Source organism: Pavona decussata, unplaced genomic scaffold, assembly GCF_977016875.1.
Source record: "Pavona decussata unplaced genomic scaffold, jaPavDecu1.1 SCAFFOLD_64, whole genome shotgun sequence".
Taxonomy (NCBI): domain Eukaryota; kingdom Metazoa; phylum Cnidaria; class Anthozoa; order Scleractinia; family Agariciidae; genus Pavona; species Pavona decussata.
The window spans coordinates 4,191,978-4,216,734 of NW_028145484.1; the positions used below are offsets into that span (position 1 = coordinate 4,191,978).

Sequence of the window (24,757 nt, forward strand, 5' to 3'; positions counted from 1 at the left end):
AAACCAATCCCTTTCACTTTCAAACCTTTTGCTTTTTGGATTGCACTTGGCTAGTTTAATACTTGGCTAATGCTAAGAGAAAAGGGGGACTGCAAGCAGCTCCCCTCTCTATTAAATACTCCCCCCCCCCCCTTTTAGAGATCAAATTTCTTAACAACTCCACCCCTCTTTATTAAGCTCTGCCTTCCAAACATCAATCACTTGGTCTCTAGTTAGGGAAACTTCATTTGGCCTTCAATCGGCAGAAGTATTATTGTTATAATGTTTTATCATACACAGCTAGCAGCTCATTGGTGCTATGTTTCAGTTGTGTGGTAACATTTTGGAAAAGCTTATTTAAGTTGTGTTCAAAACTGTTGGTTTCAAATTTGCTGTAGATTCTGGTCACTGTTGGGGTTTTTTCGATAATCTTTGTATGTTTTCCTTCAGCAGCATTTTAAAAAATAATATGAAGTTCAAATGAGGCCGTAAGCTACTGTTCAAATCAAAGGTTAAAATCCAAGCTTTAGCCATTTTTCATATAGATCCTAACATGGTTTGTACTCCTTAACATGCTTGTCATAGATGCAACATTAATGACGATTCTAGGGATGTCTGTGTACTCAACATATGCTTATTTACCAGCGTATATACACAATGTCCTTGTGTACCTGGGCTATGTTGAAGAAACTCAATCGTAGTGTGTCGGTGGCGAAATTGTTACCTTCGAGACTTTTGTTTATCATCTACCAGGACTTGCCATGGATCAATGTCTTTCTATCAAGATTACTTTCTACTGGACAAGAACTAGCTACCAAATAAACAGAAGAAAAATGAGAAAAACGGAAGAAGGATAAAAACTCAGTGACTTGAATACAAGATGTGGGCCTTATAAAAGGGATTTTATTAATTTGCTTTCAATAATATGCTACCTTATATACCATGTGATAAATGCCAAAAACTGTTAAAGGTGTGGACCTTTAAAAGAAGTTGTAGAAATTGCTTCAAACTATGTACATGCAAAAATGGAAAACTAATTTACCCATAATCATATCATAAAGAGCTAGACAATTGTATAATATGTAATATGTAGTGTTTACAAGTTTATAGGTCTTTTAAATTGTAAAGTAAAGATGTTTTGTCATTTACAACCACACCCAATTTTATCAGCTCAATTCTTTTACTCTTGCATGAAATGTTAAGCAAAATAAAAACTGTTCATGTAAGGAAAACGAATACAGCGCTATCACAGGTTATTTCGATACGCAACAGTTTTCGCACCCAAAATTTCTTTCTTTTCTTTCTGCATTTCCAAATTCAGCTTGTTTTCATTTATATTCTGTACGATATACTAAACGTTATGAGCCTCAGAAAATTATTTCGTTTATGTGAGATAATTTACTTTCGTTACAAAGTGTTCACACTGTTGAGATATACTTTCAGTAATACTCAAAAATAGTGTTCATATTGTTTGCGGTCTGGAACTAAAGCGATTTTAAAAGCCATATTCTTCATATTATTTCTCTGTGCAATATTGTAAAATTCTATATCTTTCTCAGGTAAAATAAAGTGCAGTAAAACAGAACTGGTTGTCACAGAGGCTGTCACGTGAGGGAATTTCCCTTGCAGCTAGCAAATGGCACCCACTCTTTCCTACCTGTTTCTCAAAGAGCAAATCCCCGAGAAATTTACTTTTACTGAAATGCGAGAGGGTGCTTTCCGTGACCATCACCAGGGCCTAGGCCATCATACATAATATACTTTTACAGCGGAGTTTTTTATTTCGGCAATTGCATTGGTTCACTTAAAGCGACGCCCTTATTTATTGTCGAAAACGTGCAGAGCTTAAAGCTAATTGAAAAATATTTCAGGGGCAAGTCATTTCACTTCGTGACATAGTTTTTGCAACTTTTTTACAATGTCAGCATTACATGAAAATGTTCAAAAATGTCCTGTGTAACAAGACGTGTTCTGGTTTATCGTTTGCGATTTTGCCGCACAGCTCAGTTGAAAACCGGTGTTTTATCGAAAACAGTCCTAAAACTTCTTTTTTTGTTGTCGTGTTAAGTAAAAATATAAAAATTAACGTGCATTATTTGAAATTTAGGTATAGAGTAAAGGTTCTGCTACATCCTCAAGAGACGCGTGGTTGGTGTCATCTGTTCGTACACAATCGGTAATTTTCTTTATCAGAAGAAAAACCAAGCGCGCTATCTGTGACAGGATGGCCAAGACCGCCAGTAGAAAAAGTATGGCAGGAACAAACACCATGGCAACTAACTCGAACCACTGCATTCCCTCGATGTAAAGGTGATTTTGTCCCTCAGGAGTTACTCCAGAAGACAGTAGAGTGGCTTTGATCAGGCCGATTTTAGCAATGACAGCTAACGTTATCAGGGACACGGCCTCAACTTTGTTAGCCATCGCGTCGCGGAATGGATTCTTCACAATGTGATGAATTGCCATGAAGTCGCACGCGCCAGCCATGAAGAAAAAACGGAGCATGGCGTTTGGGGTGAAGGAGTGAAACGTCAAAAGGATGAGCCGTCGACCAATGAGAATGCTTTCCCAGTAAAGCGTGCCTTGGCCCTGGCCAATGGGAGTTCGGAATGGCTCATGCAATACTTTCATAACCTCAGTGTTGTCGTTGTGCATCATGGCGGCTTCTTCTTCTTCATCGTCTTGTTTTTCTTCTCTTCGTCTCGTGAAAACCCTCGTTAAGAGCCAAAAGACCAGAAAAGGCAATGGGAGAACACAGGCTGCAAGAAACCCACAGGCAGAAATGGAGGATTTGTACAGCTTTGAAGAGCCGTAGTACAGAACAGCGATGAAAGGTACCACAAACACAACAACGTAGCCAAGAAGAAGATATTGCCAAGTCTGCCAACAAGGAGTGTTTCCATCAATGAACAACCGAAGCCCAGAGCCAATGCTTACACAGTGCATCAATGCCAGTGAAGTTTCCGCAAGCCTGTCGTAACCTAGCAACAGTATCTCCAAGACAACCGCCATGTAATGATGCAGTAAGGGTCTCCCAGGTTTTTTGCGTACAAGGTTGATAACAAGGTGAATGCAATATATGAAGAAAACATTTGCCATTGTGGCAAAAACCACGAGAGAAAGAAGGAGCTCTTTGGTCACCGCTGTCAAACCTGGTAAAGGGCAATCGATTCCTCTGTAAATGGCACTTACTTGAAAATTGAACGCGAAGACTACAGAGTTAATCAAAGGGACCTTGGGTATCATTTCTTCAAGAGAATTACCCAGAAGCAAATCTGCAACTTGATAGTAGTAAAACGCAATTTTCAAATAACCACTGTCTAATTGTTCACTGTCTTGAGAGACTTGCTCACTTGTCGGATTCTCTTTCTTTTTCATAAACCACAAGATGTGTTCTCCACTGAGAAAACGTAAGAGCGGGGGTTTAGTCAAGAGATACACAGCCAATCCAAACGAGAAAACGATCATAACTATCCATAGTAGATAATCGCTACATTGTGTGACACTCCTGCACTCGGCAGAAAACAGTGATTCAGTGTAACCTGACGCACACTTACCGCAAAGAAAACCGGTTCGGTTACCATAGCAACTGTTATACGCTGACACTACTGAGTGCGGGTTCGGAGACTGGCAGTATTTCTTGGGACAGGGAACAAACTTTAGTGAATCGGGATGTTTACCTGGGATCTTGTAACCCCAAAAGTTCTCTTTGGCGGCTATGTTTAGGTTGTTTCGAATGCAGTTAGCTCCTAGTGGGCATGGCTGACACTGGAATGAGTTATTCACAGTGAGACCATAAGAGTGTCCCGTTTGAAGGCTGTAGTAGCCTGAAGAACACAGCCTGCATGTGAACTTAAGAACAGTTACGTTTACAAGACAATAACTCTTTCTTTTTTCCGTGTAAACAAAATGCGTCGCGTTTTGAAGGGAAAGTTGACTTCCTTTGCAGTGAATGGTTGTGTTTTGATCAATATCAACGTAACCTCCATTGGAAATCTCAAGAACGGAATACAAACGCCTTTGCGCAACTGCCGAAAACATAGATGTGTTTCGAAACACTACAGGTCCTTCACTTTCGGAGTAAAAGAAAGCAACGTTTCTAAATTTCCTTCTTGCGATGGTTGTATCCTTTCGATCACTGGCAAACGAACAGTTTTTGAACTCCACTCGGCCGGTTCCGTACGCGGAATAGACTTGGCCTGTGTTTCTTGCCGCGAAATTATTTAGAAAGGAGCAATTTCGAAACGTAGTGTTGCCGTTACTGACATAAACTGCGCCCGCATTTAATCCCGCGTTCTCCTGGAAAATGGTGTCTTCAAATGTCACGTGACTGTCATATCTCCACCGGGGGTGGGTGTCGTTATAAACATTGCGGTGCACGCATCCCAGTTTCCATTGCTTGTCGATTACTGAGAGAATTGAGATAGCACCTGATGCGGTCTCGTAAATTGACTTACTGTCGCCGTAATTCCACTGCTCACGTCGAAAAGATGTACAATTTCGGAATATCGACCGGCGTATTGTTAACGTTTTCTTGCCTTGAAAGTAGAGTGCAAAACTGCTGGCGGGGCGAGAGTAAAAAATAACCCTGTCTAGTGTAACAGTGGCTCTTGAACCAGTGAGAGTCTTTAAATTCAAAGCTGGTATGAAAAAGCGAATTGCATAGGCACTGACGTGTTGGCTTGACGGACGGCCCGTAAAAATCGAATTTTTGATCGTGAACGAAACTGAACGAGGGTCTCTTATAGTTAAAGACACGTCATAGACATTTTGTCTGAAAGTGCAATTGTCGATGAGAATATTAACAGGACTTAGCGGAGTTCGGTCGTGGCTCAGCCATCTTTTTGATATCTGGAATCCGTGCTTGCAAGAGGAGAACGTTACATTGAATAGTGTGATCTTATATCTTGGGCTTATTACTAAAGCACTCTCTTGGCTGTTGGACATCGAGGTGTTGGATACTGTTACACCTCCTTTGAGATTCTTCAGTGCTTCAATTCCTACAAAAACACTTCCATTGGGATGACTGCGGATGAAACTTGACTCAGAAATCGTTACATCTGTCTTTCCTCCCATGCTACCCACATATATAGCTCCAGCAGTGTTTGGTCTCACATTAGTCCAATGGAACTCTTTAAATGTGACATGCCCACTTCGCAGCATAACACACATACTGCTATTGCGGCTGGCACAATCTTTGACTCTGACGTTACTGAAGTACGCATATAAAGCGTATCCTATCGGTTTGGCTCTCAGAGTATGAGTTTTTCCAACCATCACTGAAGAACCGTCAGTTGTGGACTCACAGTTAGAGAAATTAACATTGGTGAGGTATAGTCGCAAGTTTCCTTTCACAGTGTCAAGAAAAACTGCTCCGCCGCCAAAATTAGCTCTGTTCTTCTCAAACGCGGTGTTTTTTACAACTAAAGAAGCATGGAGCTTGCAGTCAACCGATACGGCCCCACCTTTTCCTCTCGTCACATTATGCCCAACAAACGACGAATTTTCAATGTCTACTCTCGCCTCGTAAGAATAAATCTTGATGCATCTCAGTGCCTCGTTATTACTGTTGTTGGCGCAGACGAAATCGGCGAATCTAACATCAGTCTTTCTTGCTCGAGAAATGTACATACCGTCTGTAAAGCGTCCATTTTCCTCTTCAGATGACGTTGTTAAATTGTTGTTTAATAACTTAACATGGCTGTAAATTTCTTTTGTCACTGCTGAAGCCAAATCTAGAATCAAGAATGGGGACTTGTTTTCAAAAATGATGACGTGTTGGCAAGAAATTTGAACATGCGTTGACTTTGAAGAGGTCTTGACGTCTGTTGCTATGGATATAAGAGCTTTAAATGGCGCCTGTCCATCAATGTCAAGTATGCCATTTTCTTGAAATCTTGATTTGCTTATATTGATTACTAAAAAATGCCCGCTGCCTTTATGCAAGAAGATCTCCACGCAGTGTTGGTTGTTTTGAAAGAAAGATGAACCTTGAATATCAAAGTGAAGGGTTGGAATTGTTTTTGTGACAACAAGGATAGCTTTTTGTGCATTTTGGTGAGAGCAGTTTATAAACTGAATTTGGCTACAATCATCAAACGTCAGGGGAGTTTTCTTAAAAGCAATTCCCGACAATCTAATTTCCATTCTTCGCTTGAGTTTATAAAAACGAAATCCTTTCTCACAAGCAATGAATGACGTAGCTTCAAAGCTTTCCATTGATACACTCTTGCTGATGGAGATTCCCGGATTTTGATCATGCGCAATACGATTCTTGCAGTCAAAAGGTTGTTCCTTGGTTCCAGTCCCATTGAGATAAATGCGTCCGCCCCAGTCTACCAGTTGAGTTGCTCGCAGTATTGTTCGACATGGCTCACTACGGTTGCCGCACGTATCGCTGTCTTGTCCGGAGCGGGAAACATACACGTTTTTTCGTCCACGGTGTTGAAAACCTACGGTTTTACAAGAAATTGGTTTAATTTATAAAAAGGCGGTGGAGCAATAGGACATTTTCACTATGGCGTCATTTAACTACAACTACCAGAATCCTTCAGTTTTTTGGTTTTCTCGTGCTAATTAGAGCTATTGTTCTTTGCTCTCCACTGGGATTACAAAATTTGAATTTGAAAAGGAAAACGAAATGAATTCTGGTAGTTGTAGTCAAACGACGCCATCATGAAAATGGCCTACTCATCCCCGCTTCCCCAGCGCTTTGCAAATCCCCCATTTACCGCTTGAGCTTCCCTCTAGTTGAAACCACGCTTCACCGTACTGGAAAATGACGACATCATTTCAGATCAAGTAAACCAAATATGTTTATCTGGGCAGACGGAAAGAGACTGAGGAAAATTGGATTGTTTTTGTGCCATAAATTCGACATGTGCTCACTATCAAAAGCGCAATATAAAGCTTGAACGAGATCTTGCACGAACTCATTTTCTCTTGATAATCATGTATTTCTTCACGTGTCGATAGTCATAACTTCCTTTTTAACTACCTAAATTCATTTAGCGACATGAAATTGTTATTCATATCGTCGAAACCAAAATCGGACCTTTTTTCAGTTTACCTAACGTTTTATCCGTGGAAAGATCTTGCTTTAAAAAAAAAAAAAAGGTGTCGCGATTATCACACATTCCCTTTTTAACGAAATTGAATACATTTAGCGAGAAAGAAATAGCTGCTCATAACGTTTACACCAAAAAGAACTTTCCTCAGCGTTTATCTGTGGAAAGATACTTTGCTCACAAAGTTGTCTGCCCTAGCTTCAAATGTCAGTGACTGTCGAGGCTGCAACCTATGCCGAGAATGACTGTGGTTTACATGATTTTTTTTTTTTTGCGATTGATTGATGTAGAAATTTTTAATATTTTAATATGGTTTTACAATGTAAATTTTAATTATTTTTTAGCTAGATTTAGTTAGGTGTCCACTATTAGTAGAGGGGACTTCTCCCCTCAGCTACATTTTTTCGTGACACGATAATAAAGTTATTATTATTATTATTATTATTATTATTATTATTATTATTATTATTATTATTATTATTATTATTATTATTATTATTATTAACCTCGTCTGGCGTGTGCAAACCGTCTCAAGTCTTCCCTAATATAATCTTATATGTTCAAATTTACCATCTTATGCGGATATATCTTGGTAGCCTCACCCGCGGTTATTTTTCGGGGAGATAGGGCTTACGAAAGTTGATGAGGCAACTTTGTTAGCAACATCCCAAAATTTACCCCCTTATGAATTACGTTTCGTAAAGGAAAGTTTATTTTGGTTTCAACCGACTATGAATACCAATTTCTTTTCGCTAAATGTAATTTCGTTAAAAGAGGAACTTATGGGATTATCGACATGTACGCTTTAAAACTAAGATCGCAAAATCTTTCCACTTATAAACGTTAGCGGGTACACTAAGAAAAGTCCATTTTTGGTTTCGACGTTTAATATGAATAACAATTTTCTCGCTAAATGTGCATTAGTTGAAAAGGAATTAAGTTCGTGATTGTCGGTACACGAAGAAATACATGATTATCGATAAAAGGTATGATAAAAAAAATCGTTTTGAGGAAAGTCGTATAGGAGTGTAATACGACTCCCTCGGAAATGACTGCACGGGAGGATTGCTAATTTTATCTTCGATTTGAAGGGAATTTGCTAACAAAAATTACCGGAAAAGAGAAAGGCAATACTGACCTGTACTACCACAGACAAGGAAGACAATGATAAGACACCCAGAAAACATAGCTAAGTTCCATAAACAGGCGCCTTCAGCAGAATTCCTTCAGTGCTGTTGGTAAAGTGGAAAAAGCAACTCGGTCTCCTATACAGCTTGGTTTAAGGAATTTGGTGTGTTCGAAAATGAAATCCCATACTGATCATAAGCACATGAAAATGAAATTCTTTCTTCACGGAGATCTGATATTTGCATTAATTGTCTTTCAGTTTATTTTCTTTCTTCAAATTCAAATATATTTATTTGCAACACACGAGAAAATTATGCATTAACGAAAGAGAAATTTAACGATACAGAAGGTGCAAGGGAGCCTAAGAAGCCGAAACCCTGAGGCTTATAATATAAGGGCCCCCGTTACAATACTTATTAAAACATCGAGTTTTAAACATGCAATATTACATTAACTATGGTCGGAATTAATAAAGGTTGTTACGAAAAGTTCAATAGTTTTAGAAGACGTAATTTTTAAGTTTTGATTTAAAAGAGGATAGAGAGATTGAGTTAACGATATCACCATCTAAGAATTGAAAAATACTTCTGTCCTTGCTAGATTCAATGGAAAATTGTTTTGCTTTTGTTCTACTGAAGAGTAATTTATAAGCATGAACATTTCATTTATTGTAGACATAAACGGACTGCTTAGAGAAAATAACGTATTAAACATTTCAGGTAGAAGAGAGTGTTTATGAGAATACACGAATTTGTCTAATTCTACGAAGCGAATGTTATGGAATTTCAGCATTCCAAATTCTTTGAAAGTGGGCTCTGAGGTAGACTTTCTCGAAGTCCGTTGGCATAAGATGGCGACTTGAGGAGAGTTTAGCTCTGAGAGTGCATCAATATTACGCTTGTGATCCTAATAGCTCGTTTTTGTAAAGTCACGGGACGACGAAGATTGGTTTTGAGAGTGGATACACAAACAATATCGCAGTAACGAAGATAAGGATAAATCATACAATACAGAGGAATAACGCTTTTTCGAACCTTCTAGGCAAACTGAATTTAGTTCGAAAAATCGGGAGTTCCAAAAATCGGAGGTAAAAATCTGACCGAAGCAAATCCAAGAGAAACAACTTTTGGTTCGAAGATTCGGGAGTTTCGAAAAATCGAAAGTTCGAATACTCGAGATTCTACTGTAGCTCAATTTTGTACCTCTGAGTATTAGTATCCGCTTACGAGAGCCAGCTTATTACACGCCACGGATATAGAGCGGTTTTCAATCGAGTGTCGTAAAACCAAAACCAAAGTAATTACTCTGGCCAATCACAACAGGTGCAAACAGCGCAATAAACCAATCAGAATTCAAAGCAAAAACATGTAACCGGCGTCAAGGGCGGGAAAACACGTCCGAGCGAGGCGCGATTGGTTTGGGTTTCACGTCTTATTGGGTGAGAAAGTGGCGCGAATTTCATCAACCAATCACAGAACGTAGTAATGCAAAAGGCAAAAACGCAATTACTTTCGACACTCAATTGAAAACCGCTGTATAGGGTTTGGGAAAAACAGGGTTTAGCCTTAAGGATCAGGCTATTTTTAGAATTAGCTTGCAGTTTTATTTCTGTTTCGGTGGAAAACAAAACCAATCAGACGACATAAGAGTTGTTGAAATATTTAAGAGCAATATTGGCGACCGACCTCGTGGGAATTAAATCGTATTTGGTTGTCTAGGCCCTGAACAGTGACCGACGATTTTGACTTCACAAATTACAAAACAAAACTCTTCGTTAAAGTTCACTTCTTTATTATTTTTCTTTCCTTCTTTAGATATTTTTTTTGCTAGCGATATATTATATCTAAAAAAATGAACACTGCTAAGCAGGTATTGTAAAACAAGACAGTTCTTTCTCTTGATCTTGCATTACTCTATAAATTAACGTCAACTTTATTTTTAGAAACTCTTAACACTCATACGTTGTCTCAACAAACCAATCATTTTTCAAGAATGGCTTCCTTTGGAACCATTTATGACTTTGTCTTAAACGATTTCTTATTGACATCTTGAGATATCTTTGATCATACCTTCTCACTGAAAAAAAGCGCTGATATAACAACAATTTAACACTTTTTTTAAGTAAATCCTCGGGTCATAAGAGTAGTTTTAACTTGAGTATAGTATTCTTAAGTGTGGACCATTCAGTGCAAACGGTTATGTAGTACTTTCCTGTAGTGCTCTTAGCTTTGCAGAAAGGTTTGCAAAAATGAGACTATAACGATACTTCTGTTTCCTGTATAGAAACTGTGTATTCTCGAGAATTTAAAGGATAATATATTCTGTAACCACAGCCTAACAAGAACGTAGTTTTTAACGAACGTGAATAGAGATTCTGAATTCGTAGTTCTCTCGCTTCTCCTGAACACAACGTTTTCTGGTTGAATTATGTAACTGCTGCAGTTCCCCGTCCTCTATCGGGGTGGGGACGTCACATGCCCAAATACGGCAACAGTCCTATGGAATCAAGACCACATAATGTCATTCTTGTTACCAGACTCCTGTCAAGACTCCGCCACACCATCCAGGGGAGAGCTGGGTAAGAATAAATACTGGGCATGGCCTGTAGGTGTGCGTTCGACCTCCATAATCCACGTGCACCTTGATAAATCTGCGAGAAAAAAGACAAAGGATGGTAAGTCTTCCCGTGTAAAAGGAATAGAGATTTCTTTTCCGTTCATATCAAGAATGCGTAATTACGGGAGTTCTTTTTCTTCTTTTTTTTCCAGCACATCTTAACTGGAACGCAAAACTACGTAAAATCGGTTGAACATGACCCCGGATAGGACAAAAACGTCTTTCTCTTTCATCGCTATTTTTAACTTCGAAATGTTTGTCAAAGACACTGCTTATTAAAATCGTTTTTAAGTTGACGTCAGGATAAAAGGACGATGATTCGTACGAGTGAGGTGTATCTTTCAAGTACCCATGGAGAAGTTCGTAACAACAACATTTACAACGAAAGTTCTTTACACTTACCCGTCTATAACCTTGGGTAAAGTTTCAAAGAAACTACTTTCGTGAGGCAGTTGTCGCCGACACTTGAACACTTGTTCAAGTTCGTTTTCGTCCGCGAAGTTCTTCTCCGATCTCTCGTAGCTGACGTCTAACTGAAGACTCGTGTTGACGTGGAAAATCTCCATGACTTCTTCTTGGGAGGGCAGTTTGTCGTGATCCCAGGGGAACAATATCACATCAACCGGACATTCACCATTGTGCTCGCGGGAACCCACTGCGGAAAGAACAAAACCAAGAGTACTTAATTAAGTACACACACACTTTGAAAAAGAAGAATTTGTAACAAAAGGTTATGAGGAAGAAATTAAATGAAGGAACATTATAAGAGTCAATCTTAAGCCCTGAAAAGATTAGGAGCGAGGTGCACCTTCCAGAGGGTTTGGGTTCAGTTTATTGGATGTGATTTCGTCACGAACGCGCGCGACGAGGGAGAGAAGAGTCTCTTCCCTCTCGTCTCGCGGGAGACTCATCAGTGCACGCGCTTCGTCAGAAAATGCGCTAAAAAAATTACTCAATAACAACAACAACAACAACAACAGAGAAACTTCACTGGAAAAGTCATCATGGAGAAGTACTCAGCCTGACATAGGCGAAAGATTGTTTAACGTAGGGCTAACAACACAGACACGTACGAAAAAAACCAGAATGATGCATTTTACATAAACATTACTTTCGTCATACACGCGCGGCAATCATTTGACTCCCGCTTGGCATCACAGCCTGCTGTGCATGTTTCGTTTCAACGTCAACATTTATAGTTTAGTGTTAAGATTTTATTCCTTGTTTTAGACTCCAAGATACGAAGTTAAATGTGATTCGAATACTTTGCAACCAAAGACTGGTTCCCCATCACCTCCCCACCGACGACCCAATCAACGTGTATCGGCCTCCGTCCCACCCCCCGCCCACCCAACCCCAAATAAAAAGAATGTCACCTACCCCGCCCCAGCTTAAGAGCTTGAAGTTCTATTCACTTACTGTACTCTGATTACCGCTTGCCGGGGGACCGTGGTTCGTGTATCGGCACGGTGCTCGGCTCCTGCGGTCAGTCTTCCTATGCGAGCGATCATGGCACACACTGCTCTATTTAAAAGTAAACTGACAAAAAACATCTTTATCAAAACATCCGTCCCTTAAAACATGAATGACACAATGGCTGAAGGGATCTACTCTGAGTTGCAATGATAGGGGTTCGTACGTTACTTAATTAACTTTCGTATAAAAATCGAAACAAGCAAAGGTATACATCGGTGCATACCATGAAAGGGAGTCGACAACCCCGTTTTATTCACAACAGATCTGGGCCGGGTTGTTCGAAAGCCGATTAACGCTAATCCACGGTTAAAAGTTAACCGAGGTTTTCATCTCGCTCATTAAAAGTGGTTTTAAAGGCTAATTTCGAGCTAAAGGTAAAGAAAAGTCTAAGTAAAAACTAAGGGCCAAAAATCTTTTGGAAGAATCTTTATTGTTAGCAATTAAATTCAAGTCAAAGTTCACGTTAATCCAGGATTAGCTTAATCGGGCTTTGAACAACTGGGCCCTGTAGGTTAAATAGAAAATCCCACTTCAAACAAACCACTATATCTCCGATGTCTCGTTATTTAATAGTGTCCAGAATCTCTTAAAGGGTGTTTATAAACGCGAAAGACTCGACGACGGTAAAACCCGGCACATACCCTGTGTTGAACGGAACCATCCACCCCTCCCACAAAGAAATTACAAAACAATTCGAGCACCTACATAACTGAAAGGTATTTTGGAAAGTTTCAGAAATTATAGTATGACCGGCAAAGTTAGTGTCAACGATAACCGAAATCATTCTCGGGCCCTTGTCAGATCTGAAGCTTCCATGCGCATATAAGAAGACGCTCTTCTGTTTAGGTTTGAGTCTCCTCAATTTTTCATTACGGTTTTAATTGGAAAAGATAGAAGTTCAAATCGTTCTTGGTGTCGCTTGGCCTCAAACTCACGCACAGTGACTGACCGACTCATTCGCTCTCAAACAGTTTGAATTCTTATCAACTCTTTATTTGTTAAAATGCGTAGTATGAACGTAGCTTGAATTTCGTGCGTTGGGAAGAGGCACCGTTTGACGTCATGCTCTGGTCAATACGGGAGTCGACTCGCAGTCAGACATCTTCCAAGTCTGTACTAGCTACTTTTTTCTCCACCGATGAAACGGCGCTTTGTCTCTCAAAAATGAATGACAGCATTTAACCAGAACGAAACGCGGGTCATGCTTACGACAGCGATCCACAAAATGGCCTTTACTTCGTTGTTTTCATGCACAGTTAAAAGTTCGACTCACCGAAAAGAAATGTGACATTACTACTCGCTAGTAAGAAAGGAAATGTTGGGTGGTTATAGATAATGACAGCCGATTAAGAATCTCCTTTTCTTACTGCATGCGACATAAAAAGTTTTGTTCTTTTGCTCAGTCCATGGACTCGAGAAAAATTGAAAACATTCTTACTGGAAGAAACTACATGGGCCAATGTCCGATTTTGGCGAATTCTAAAGTCAGTGAAACAAAAAGGCTTTAAAATATTGTTAACTTATGCTCAAAGTCAACGCAGCTGCCAATTTAAATTTAACGGATTGCCCTGAAGAATGGAAAGAACGACTTGGAGAAAGTCTCGATCGTGGTAAACAACAAAAGCCAAGAAAATACTTACTGTAAACAATCTCTCGTTCGTTAACTGCATCTTGAAGTTTCTGTAGTTGATACAGCGCTTCGTACATCGCTTTATAATCCTGCACTTTGCTCCGGGGATCAGCTCCGACCGGATGAATTATACCGGATTTCCACCTCCTAGGGAACTCCTCAAACAAGCCCCCTTCGGATAAATCCTGCACCATCCCCTGGCCCCACCCAAAGAACCAAGTGCTTCCCAGCTCGTGTAACATGCCGGTTAGTCGTTCGTCTTGATCATCGTTGAAGTCGAACGAATGGTTCATGTAATTTCTCCAGAAGTAACTCGTCGACAGCAACAACTGAAATCAAAATGGCAATAGAAACGTTATTGTTTATAGCTGTTTTTTTAATGATTGTTGCACTGACAAGCTCGAGAAAACATCAATCCAAGCAGGGACAAGGGCGAAACGGCATGCAGCGATTGGGCGATTGCCGGACAGTATCAAGCACAGGAAAACATGCACCAAGTACAAAGCGCGGGAAAACTTGCAGAAAAACATGCAACTCGTGCCCAGCGCCACAGCGCGGGAAAAGGATTGCCAGTCAATACCAGATTGGTCACTGCTGATTGGTTGGAAAACAAAAATCAGGCAAAGCTACATCACGGAGTTTTTGAAGCAATTTTCTCATTTTCATAGAGAAATACGACGTTTTCTCCTTTTTGCTTTCGAAACTGACTTGGGAAATAAATCGGGCCTTGGGCAGAAAACCTAAGAATCGGTACAAATCATTTATGCATTGAAAACGTTCCTCCGTTTAATTTCCTAATAATTTTTTCCCACCAAGTTTGAGCAGTATTTTGCGAAGCACTCGGTAATTCGCGGTGTAAATTGCAAATTGGATAGCTCGCTTCTACTCCAAAACCAATGTAAATATTTCACTGTGTACGAAAGATTAAACATTCATATTTAGTCTCCCTTCACTTTCCTGCTAAAAAGCCGACAGTTTGCTGTCTCAAAGGTGATAAATTCTATAGTAGATCGAAATTTTATATGACCACGAACGTTCAAACTCGGTTTTGGTTACAGTAAAATGTTAAGGAGACGGTCCAACTTACCTTCCATTTCTTAGATACACACATGCACATTCTGATGTCTTTTGGCTCAAGGAAAACCATTATCTGATAGAAAACTTCAGGAGCTATTAAATCAAGAACACCACTGCCTTGCTGTTTAAACAGCTCTAGAGTTCTTGGGGTTATTGGAGTCTTCATGATTAAGGCTGAATAAGCGAAATGAAACTGCTAGAATGCCTGCAAGTAGAGAATGAAGCGACACACTCAATGAGATAAATTTTATATTTTCGACCACCCATTGTACAAGGTGTTCATGTATTGCACAATCGAACGTAAGAAACAACGGCCGCAAAGAAACTCCGCACAGAGGGAAACCGCAAAATGGCTATTAAAGTTTCTATAGATTTCGGATCCGCAGAGTTACAGATTTATTAGATTCTTTTAGAGTAGTTTGAGAACATTAACTCCTTGCAATGTGTCAAAAATAAAGCGAAACTATTATTTCATCAGTTAAAATAATACCATGCATTCGCCGTAAATTCTAAATACAGCTCGGTATCTAGGGAAAAAGCTTAAGGCTTAATAAACGGAGAATTTTTCTCTCCATTTCTAAACTTGGGTGCAGTCTCCAAGAATTCAACTCCAGGAAATTTCACATACATTTGGAATAATTGCGACGACATTTGAAAAGCGCGAATTGATTTTAATAGTTTATGTAATGTTTTCGCTACCGTCGTTAAAGCTCTCAAGTGCTATAATTAAATCCCAGATAATTCCCAGGGGAGTAACTACGGACTGGTGTGTTTACAGTTTTTCCAGCGATCTAATTAAAGCGTTGAAAGGATACTTCTTCTATATTTTAAGACTTAGTCGGTGTAATTTACGGTAATGAAAATAACATTTACTTCTTTTCACCGCCTGGGCTAATACCGCTATTGTTAAATTAAAATGTACTGTACGGAATTGAATAAACAATTCCCCGCAGTGCATTTCGCAACCCGGACGCCATTTCGCAATAGCTCGAAACACCGAGGTCTAAATGTATTTTCAAACAAAAAAATTTCGACGTAATTTTCTCACCAACAAAAACTCAACATATGCAATTAAAACAGTCATCTTGCCAAATAGCGGGCGACTTTGGCAACCAGCCGAACGTGGCATTTGTTTTGTGACATTTGCATCGAGCGAGCAAAATTTATGTCAACCTTTATCTTTCGAAATACCTTGCGATTTTTTAACGAACAATACGAACAACAGCGATGATTTCTCCAAATTCAATTACTTTTCCTGTAACAATTACGCTAAGTCTTTCTGGTCGATTTTTTGCAAAATGCAAAAATATTTAGCCATTTGTCATAATCACACAAAAATGTACGTCGCTAATTCTCTCAGCTGTTGATTCATTCGCATTTGTTCTCAATAGAATGATTCTTACTTGGATAGTTTTCCCATTCAAAAATTTTTTGAAGATTACATAAAGCTCTTTTTCACTGGATTTCCATGCCTGCTGTATAACAAAGGCCAGATACGCTGATGCAATCACATATTTGCCGGAAAATCGATTGTACACCCAAACTTGTACGCAGAGAAAATTTCTTCCAAAATAAAACTGCAGATATTTCTGCAAATAAATCTACAGACAGGCCACGTCAGATTTAACTGCAAAACTGTAGCGAGGTAACTAATCCGAAGATTTCGCCTGGAAGTTTCATTCAGCCGTCCATTGTGAGCCGAATATTTCTTAAAAGGCTCTAGAACCAAGTCCAAAGTTAACTTCCGGCAAGTGTAAAAATACGGATAGCCCAAAAGCCCTCCGCAAGCACAAAGACAAGTTGCAAGATGTAAATAGGTCTACATACGCTACAGTAATTTCTAAAATCAGGAAAAGTATATCGACAAACCTGTTTGTTGACTGCTCGCAGACCTGCTCGACCCGATAAACCTCTTCAGTAATATTCCAACCCCTTGTGGTAACTCGATTCTGCACGTGACGGAAGTCGGTTACTTCACCCAAATAAGGGAAGAACAGCCGTGTAAGCACGTGCACAAAAACCGGTTCCAGGAGAGTTCACGTACCTTTACGGCCCAAGAGCCCTGGGTACAAATATGACTTAGCAGATTACTACGCATGTCAAACGAGCCGCCATTTTGAAAAGCTTTTTGAACATTTTCTGATCTGTTTTGAACTGCATAGAACAAAATTTACCATAATGAGCTCCATTGGAACCGGGGTAAGTTGAGTCGTCATTTTATGAGCTCCTCCCTTATTCATATAATTTCTGAGGCACATTTTAGTGGTGCAAATCTTATACTTCAGGAAAGGTTGTCAAAATTATCAGCACGTGTGTGGAGCCCTGTGATTCTTGGTTTACCCTCGATTTTTATTCGTTCCTTTGTTTTTATGTTTTTATAGCTAAGCCAAAATTTATCTCAAGTAATTCTTTAGTGGCTTCGTAGAGAATCTCAATCATAAATCACCAAATTCAGTTTATCTCACTGTACTGTATAAGTACAAATGTATATATGATCTTCTTTGTTTTTACTATACTCTAGTATGACCTGTCAGCTTCACAGTTTTCTCCTGATGGAAGAGTGTTCCAAGTAGAATATGCTGTCAAGGCTGTTGAGAACAGTGGGTAGGTTGAAAAAGGTTCATGTAAAATGAGTTTGGCCTGGAGGGGGTTGGGGGGGGGAGGGTACCCCTCATAATACAGTAGTCAGTTTACACAACAGGCTGCAGTTTTACAAAGAGTGGATAAATCGCTGTCCAGCAGATAAGATGTGCTCCAACTGGATAGTGAGTTATCCACTAAATAAAGTTGTCCTCTCTTTGAACAACTTGTGCCGAGATGGTTGTATTGATTATTATTTTTTTATATATGTTTTACTTGTCTTGTGTGACCAGCATGGGTAGCTAATTCCTAATGAATTTCTCAAAGCAATCTGCCGTTTAAATTACCATCTCCTTGCTGTGGTTGTGTCATAAACAACAGCAATTTAAACAGCAGAATAATTATAATGCATACATACACGCATGTGCCTCCATTTGAATTGTGTATTCTAATGGTTTTCTTCCACACTAAAGAAGTGTTATACACTTGAAATGTCTGTGTTTTTTAACATTTCTTATACTTCTTGATATTTATGTATATTTTCATATGTAATCTATACTGTCTTGTTTTGAGCACAAGACACCTCAAAAACCATATAAAAATCATACTTAACCCATTGACTCCTACACCGGCCAAAACCGGCCGTCCCTCGCGCATGCTCTGCGCGTGAAACTCGATACGTTCTCCCTCCCCTCCTGGAGTTTTTTTCGTCCTGAAAAGGTCACAATAGCTAGTAGAATGATAAACCAATCAGAATCTGTCTTTTACGCATATTTTAAGGCATTTTAGGGGGTAGGGGAAAGGATCCTTCTGAACCTACCGCATGGAGCTGAGCAAAATTACAAAATGGTGCCGCGCGTGAATCGGTCCTGAAGTTTCAAGACATGTTTTTTTCATCTTTTAAAGCAAGTACATCTTTTTTAAGCTCACAATGGAAAGGAATAACCGTGAACAATAATCTACCGTCAAAAAAGAGAACTTGGAGGCGTTAAAAAACAGCGAAAAGCCGTTTCGCGTTGTGATCTCTTATATTTCCACGCCGCTACCGAAATATGCCTCAAAAGTTAAAACCGAACCGCGGGCTTCAAACGGAGTTTATAAGACCAGGACAATGGTGACAACACGGTAAATGATGTTTTCCGATGTGGATTTGCTTTTTACAAATAGTTTAAGTGATGATTTGAACCAGAATTCTGTAACTTCTGTAATTTTCATCGCAAACGTGCCCGAATTTACTGCGAGTGATCGCTTGAACAAACACGGAGCGTCTTCAAATTTTACATGCGTGTTTGCACGCACGCAAAAAAACTGAAAGTTTTTTGCCTCTAATAGTAAATATATCGTTTATTTCAATAAAAAGTTTGGTTGGAAAAGCTTTTTGTTGATTTTTGAGTCTTTGTCAATTCATATATTCGTTTGAGAAGAAACAGATGCGTAATCAAGGGCAATTTGCATAAGCGGGTTGAAATTTGATATACCAAAGGTTTTCGTCAACATGCCGTGAATTTTAGCAATTTTTGCGTTCAAGTGTGTTTTTCGGGAAATGATTAATCGGTAACCATATTATTTTACGTCGGAAAACATTTGTTTAATCATTCCAGTTTAATATGCAGTTAATTTTGGAAGCCAAGAATATCTATTTATCTACTGCGCAGTTAATTGAGTTAAAGCGCTCTAGGAAAAAGGTAATTTATGCAAAAACCATGGCAACACGACAGGAGTCAAAGGGTTAAGTATGTGATTGATAAAGGGGAGTACCCTCTGCCCTGGACTTCTGGAGGCAGGCATCATGCAGTGTTATTCTCTCCTCTCTTCCCCCAATATCTGTACAACAGCAGCCCAAAATTATTAATTCAATTTAGCAATGAAGTGGTACGTAAACCAATGAACCAACAAACAGAAAATCCAAAGAATCATTCTACTTGGTTACACAGAAAACCCATGAAACATGCCACAACCCACCAAATTAGTATACATTTTCATAATGTCAATTGCAGTTAATTAATTTCCTCGCTCCAAATTTTTACTTTATAGGACAATTGTGGGGATAAGAGGAAAGGATGGAGTGGTGTTTGGTGTGGAAAAGCTTGTTCTTTCAAAACTGTACGAGTATGGAGCCAACAAACGAATCATGCACATAGACACTCACATTGGAATGGTAAGCACTTAAAGACAACCTGCTTGCCTACGACCAACTCACAACAGGAAAATCTTTTTTACAGGCTTTTATTTACCAATTTTTTGTATTTGGTGTACAGGCAGCCAGCAAGGCTTTGACTCTAGTGAGCACTTACATGCACATGTGCTTTTCTCTGGCTACAATCTGCTAGAAAAAAAATGCAGTTTTCTGGCTAAAAGAGTTTTTGTTTTCCATGCCATTTCATTACCTTTGTAGAATGGAAGTTATAATTTTTAGTGATGTGGCTGTTGTCTTTTTGATTTGTTCATGTTTTCATCCATTCTTTTTTCCCTTTGCTTTCCAGGCAGTAGCGGGGCTAATAGCTGATGCAAGACAGGTATAATAACCATCATCATCATCATCATCATTTATTTGTTTCTCCTGATATGACTAAACTGGGAAATGATTTTTGAAGACTGTCGACTGTCAACTGATTAAAGTAGGAATAAATAGGTTGTACAATAGATATAGCTGAATTTTTTAAAACAGGCATGTTCGAGTCATGCTTGTTCGAGAGTGGCTCCAAAGTCACCAATATAAAAACATACATGTAGGTTTGTCTTTTTTCCTCTCCTCTCTCCTCTGTCTCTTTCTTCTCTCTTTTGCATCATTCTTTGGGCCCAGAAAATGTGTGTTTCGGTGTCATTTCACGAAAAGTGTTGAAGTTTTTATTGGCCAACTTTCAAAAATTTGGCTAGAGATACACAATTGCATTTCACAGACCAAATCTTTTAAATTAATTAATCTAATAATTTTAATTCCAGAGACAAGATTTTGTTGTCATTTTTATTTTTGTTTTTACAGATTGTGAATGTTGCTAGAGATGAGGCAGCAAATTTCAGATCAACTTATGGATCTCCAATCCCTTTGAAAGTAAGTTTGAGAGCTTCTAATTCTTCTTCAGCACAAAAGGCCATCAGAATTCATTATTTGCAAATCAGCTGTAAGGGTAAAAATTTTTTAGTGCTTCCTCAACTGGTGGACAAGCATTCTGCACGCTGCTTGGATTTGAATGTTGATGTATGGTATATGTGAAAGATGTTTGATGCTGAGCATGCTTGTATCACTGACTGAAAAAATACATTTATCATGTTTGTTTTAAATCACTTTGTAATCACAGTGTCATTGTTTTTTGTCACCAGTATCTGGTTGATAGAGTATCAGGGTATATTCACGCTCACACCTTGTACAGTGCCGTCAGACCATTTGGTTGTAGGTGAGTTCAATAATTACTGCATATTTTTGTATTTTTGTCTCAATTAAATCCTAACTGGTTTTTTTCTCTTTATTTTCAGTAGTAAGCTTTGTTTGTGTCCTTCACTTTTGGATGAGTAAATTATAAGCTTCTTGTAAGCAACCATCCAAAATGTCATAAAAAGCAGTCGCAAGTTGAGTGATACTCACTAAAGGAAAGGCGGTCTTAAGTACAATGATTTGACTGAAATTAGCCAAGGATACTTTCTTTTAAACCTCTTAAAGAATTATGGTATCTGACCAATGCTGTGAATGAGTGCCAGCCTTTCCCGAAGGGTAACTTGCCTTTTGTTGCATCCCTCAGGGACCTAGACAAGTCTTAAGAAAATCTTTTAATAATTATTATGTTTATTATAAGTTGTCATTTTGCTCTGATGAGGGCAGCAGAAGGGCTGCCAAAAATTTAGTATTTTTGTACCTTTTTAGGTCAGATACAATTATTTTTTAAGAGTTTTACCATGAACTCTTACTTCCAAAACAGGAGATATTTCTACATTGTACTGTTTGAATGTTTTTTATTCACCTCATTTATCTGATGGTTTCCATGCTCCTTACCTTTGCAGTGTTCTGTTGAGTTCCAGTGGACCTGATGGACCTGAATTGTACATGATAGATCCTTCAGGAGTATCTTGGGTGAGATCTGTGGAAAATCATTCAATTTTTATATAAAAGACAACAATGTGCAGTTTTATTGCAAACATGAGACCAATGTTATTGCCTTGCAAGCAGAGGATAGCAATAAATTATTGCTCGAAAATCTTTTTCTCTTAAACACATGTTTCTGGTGCCTAGCTTTGATCTCGTTGTAAACAACTAACAAGTTATACACGTTATTTGTTTTTTGTTAGGGATATCATGGTTGTGCGATAGGGAAGGCTAAACAAGCTGCAAAAACAGAAATAGAAAAGCTAAAGGTGAGATCAGGTGGAGCAGTTTTTGAACTTTTATTTTGACTGGAGTAGTTTGTAAATATTGGGCTGCTTTGAAAAATTAGTTACATTCCATTCATCTTTATGTGCAAACTTGTGGCATTCAAAATAATTCTCTGCTGTGCATTCATTTGATAAACTAGCAGAATTGAACTTACTATAAGTAGTGCCATTCTGTATTTAATGTTAATCTTTGTTGTTTTACCATGCAGATGAGAGATATGACATGTGAAGAACTTGTTAAAGAGGTCGCTAAAATGTAGGTTGCATCATCATACTATTTTATTTGTTAAATAAATGGTGTTTTGTATAGTTTACCTGTAAGATGAAAGTAAAAGTGTTTTAAATATTGCCAGCAGGTTTGATGTATTTCTTGCTTCAACATTTGAACATCCTCCAAATAAATAAATGTTAAATAAATAAAAAAAAAATACAACAATGGATTGAACAGTTTGGAAGTTCTTTTTAATGTTGAACTGTTTCTTTCTGTCATCCACAGAATTTATGTTGTACATGATGAAGTCAAGGACAAGAACTTTGAGCTGGAGTTAAGCTGGATTGGAGAAGGTACTTGATATATAACACTTTGTTTTCATGTTACTAGACATTTCCTCTCTTTCCTGTGTACTTTCATGGCCGTAAAATTTACTTTTATTTCTCTTTCCAGTTACAAATGGCAAACATCAGTGGGTACCAAAAGAGATAGCAGAGGCAGCAGAAAAATATGCTAAGGTCAGTTTTAACAACGGCTGTGGAAATTGTGAGGATGTAACACTGTTTGCTAGCTGAAATTAATGTTGAAAGGAAGGCTAAGTATGTCCCTGCAGGAAAAAAATTATCCAAGATGGGGGGAGGGGGTGGTGTCCAAACCAAAAACCCATCCATGGGTGGGGTATGCATGTTTTCTGGAACCACAAATTTTCTGACAAGTAGGCAAAATTCAGTTCCAACACACACACAAAGACATACTATTCTTCAGACCAAGGGAATTGAAACACTACAGCATTTCTGGGGCAGCACTTAAATAGAATGGCTGAATCTTGAGACTAATGTTCCCTACCTCGGACACAGACATGCCTATTTATGATTTTACTTGCTCATAACTTGGCTGTTTGTTTGTTTTTTCAGGAATCCCTTGAAGAGGAGTCTAGCTCAGAAGATGAAGATTAAAGTGATTATTATTGTTTCTTACATTACTGCACAAGCAATGCAAAGACAGGCCTTTTACGCTGGTGTACTTTTGACTTGTCTTTTGACTTATTGTCTGGATGTTAAAAGGATGTTGCCTCCTAATGCAGATGTATTTTTGCCCAGTTTATGAAGGAAAAGTAGATCTTATCGAGGGATTTTGAAATTCAAACAAAAATTGGGGGTAATCACATATTTTCAGAGATAATTAAGCAACTGATTCTAAAAAGCTTTAAAATACAAAACAATATATGGAATTTTTTTTCCAAATTGGAGCTTAATCATCATCATCATCATCAGTCAACTGCACTGCAGTCGGTCATGACCTTTCTCCACGCCTTCCAGTCTTTTACCAGGCTTCGAATCTCTTCTGGCGTTGGTGGGTGTGCCTGGCTGATTACGCTGGCAGTGTACTGATGAAACATCAGCTTAATATATTACCGGTATTATCTCTGAAAATGCCTGGTTACTCCCAATTTTCTTTTGAGATTTCAAAAACACTTTCTTAGATCTTCTTTTCCTGCACAGTTACAAAGCATGCAAAAATACCTTTGAACTAGTGGGCACCGTCTTAAAGAAATGGGAGGTTCTCAGACCATCCCAAGATGAGCAGAACAAATGCGCAGTAGCAAAGGGAGGCTTTAGGGAGCTTAAGCAACGACGATGGCAATGGCAACGACAACGCCGCAAAACGATAGGTTTAATGAGCAAAAACAATTGTTCTGCACATGTTTTACATTTTGGTATATCTCTGCCTTCCTCTGCAAAAACTTGTAACTTGTATGCCACTCCTACCAATTTGGTTCCTGGGTAGTTCGCCATTTTTGTTAAAGTTGAGCGAGTTGAAATAATCGCGAAGTAGCAAAAATTAGATAAAGATATATTTTCGGGTGACGTTTTCGTTGTCGTCATCGTTGCTTAAGCTCCCTGTTGTCCTTATAAGGATAAACGGTGGTACGAGGAGCTACGAGACATCTGCATGAGAGGCTATGCAAACGTGTGCTGTCTGTAACATATTTCTTTAGTAGCTTTCCAAGATTGTGTCCAACATGTAATGTATTATTAAAATAATTTTTTTCCCCAGAAGTGCCTGTCATGTCATCTCAATCCACATGTATGTGTATTCCATTGATTCCCTACTTTTCGTCAAGGGGATAATTTAAGGACAGATGCTGGTGCACATGAAATGCATGGTTATGTTCTTTCTCAGCGATCTGTGATAACATTGGAGCTGCTTACAGTTTAAATCTTTTAATAAAATTAACAATACATTTAGTACCTTGCCTGAAATACTCCTAGGCACTTCTTAACTCATGTAGGAAAATTGCATGTCATACTGCCTCCCCCCCCCCCCCCATCACCTTCCATGATCTTCAATGACAAACGTTTTTATTTCTTGCGTTTTTCAATATTTATTTCCGCTTTAATAAAAATGAGTATATGTAAAATAATGTGTTTTTGAGTTTGAAGTTAACAAAAATGGGAGGGCAGTTTGGCTAAGTTGTTAGGGTGTTGGCGGTCCTGGGTTCCAGCCCTGTTCTGATTGCTAGCTGAAGTTGTTTCATTTCTAGAGTTTAACTCCTCACCCACACTTATGAATAACAAGTTAAGCTGGTTTGCCTCCTGCAAGTTGGAATTATTTTTACCAGCAAAT

At 38.7% G+C, this 24,757-nt stretch overlaps 3 protein-coding genes across 3 annotated transcripts; 1 reads left to right on the plus strand and 2 right to left on the minus strand.

The window, feature by feature from the left end:
• Positions 1–1,937: 1,937 nt before the first annotated feature.
• On the minus strand, positions 1,938–8,330 carry LOC146478571 (uncharacterized). Its single transcript, XM_085112078.1, has 2 exons — positions 8,185–8,330; positions 1,938–6,431 (listed from the first exon to the last, which is right to left on the minus strand). The coding sequence occupies exons 1-2, from the start codon at positions 8,231–8,233 to the stop codon at positions 2,083–2,085; spliced, it is 4,398 nt and encodes a 1,465-aa protein (XP_084968204.1). The 5' UTR covers positions 8,234–8,330; the 3' UTR covers positions 1,938–2,082.
• A 1,614-nt stretch (positions 8,331–9,944) lies between these two features.
• On the minus strand, positions 9,945–16,942 carry LOC146478572 (uncharacterized). The gene is made up of 5 exons (XM_085112171.1): positions 16,843–16,942; positions 14,984–15,178; positions 13,907–14,225; positions 11,193–11,445; positions 9,945–10,824 (listed from the first exon to the last, which is right to left on the minus strand). Exons 2-5 carry the CDS (start codon positions 15,137–15,139, stop codon positions 10,704–10,706), a joined length of 849 nt encoding a protein of 282 aa, XP_084968297.1. The 5' UTR covers positions 15,140–15,178; positions 16,843–16,942; the 3' UTR covers positions 9,945–10,703.
• A 108-nt stretch (positions 16,943–17,050) lies between these two features.
• LOC146478573 (proteasome subunit alpha type-3-like) lies at positions 17,051–24,379 on the plus strand. The gene is made up of 12 exons (XM_085112173.1): positions 17,051–17,172; positions 17,495–17,577; positions 19,588–19,711; positions 20,037–20,069; positions 20,537–20,605; positions 20,875–20,948; positions 21,550–21,619; positions 21,835–21,900; positions 22,128–22,174; positions 22,415–22,482; positions 22,583–22,647; positions 23,044–24,379. Exons 1-12 carry the CDS (start codon positions 17,152–17,154, stop codon positions 23,083–23,085), a joined length of 762 nt encoding a protein of 253 aa, XP_084968299.1. The 5' UTR covers positions 17,051–17,151; the 3' UTR covers positions 23,086–24,379.
• Positions 24,380–24,757: the final 378 nt, after the last annotated feature.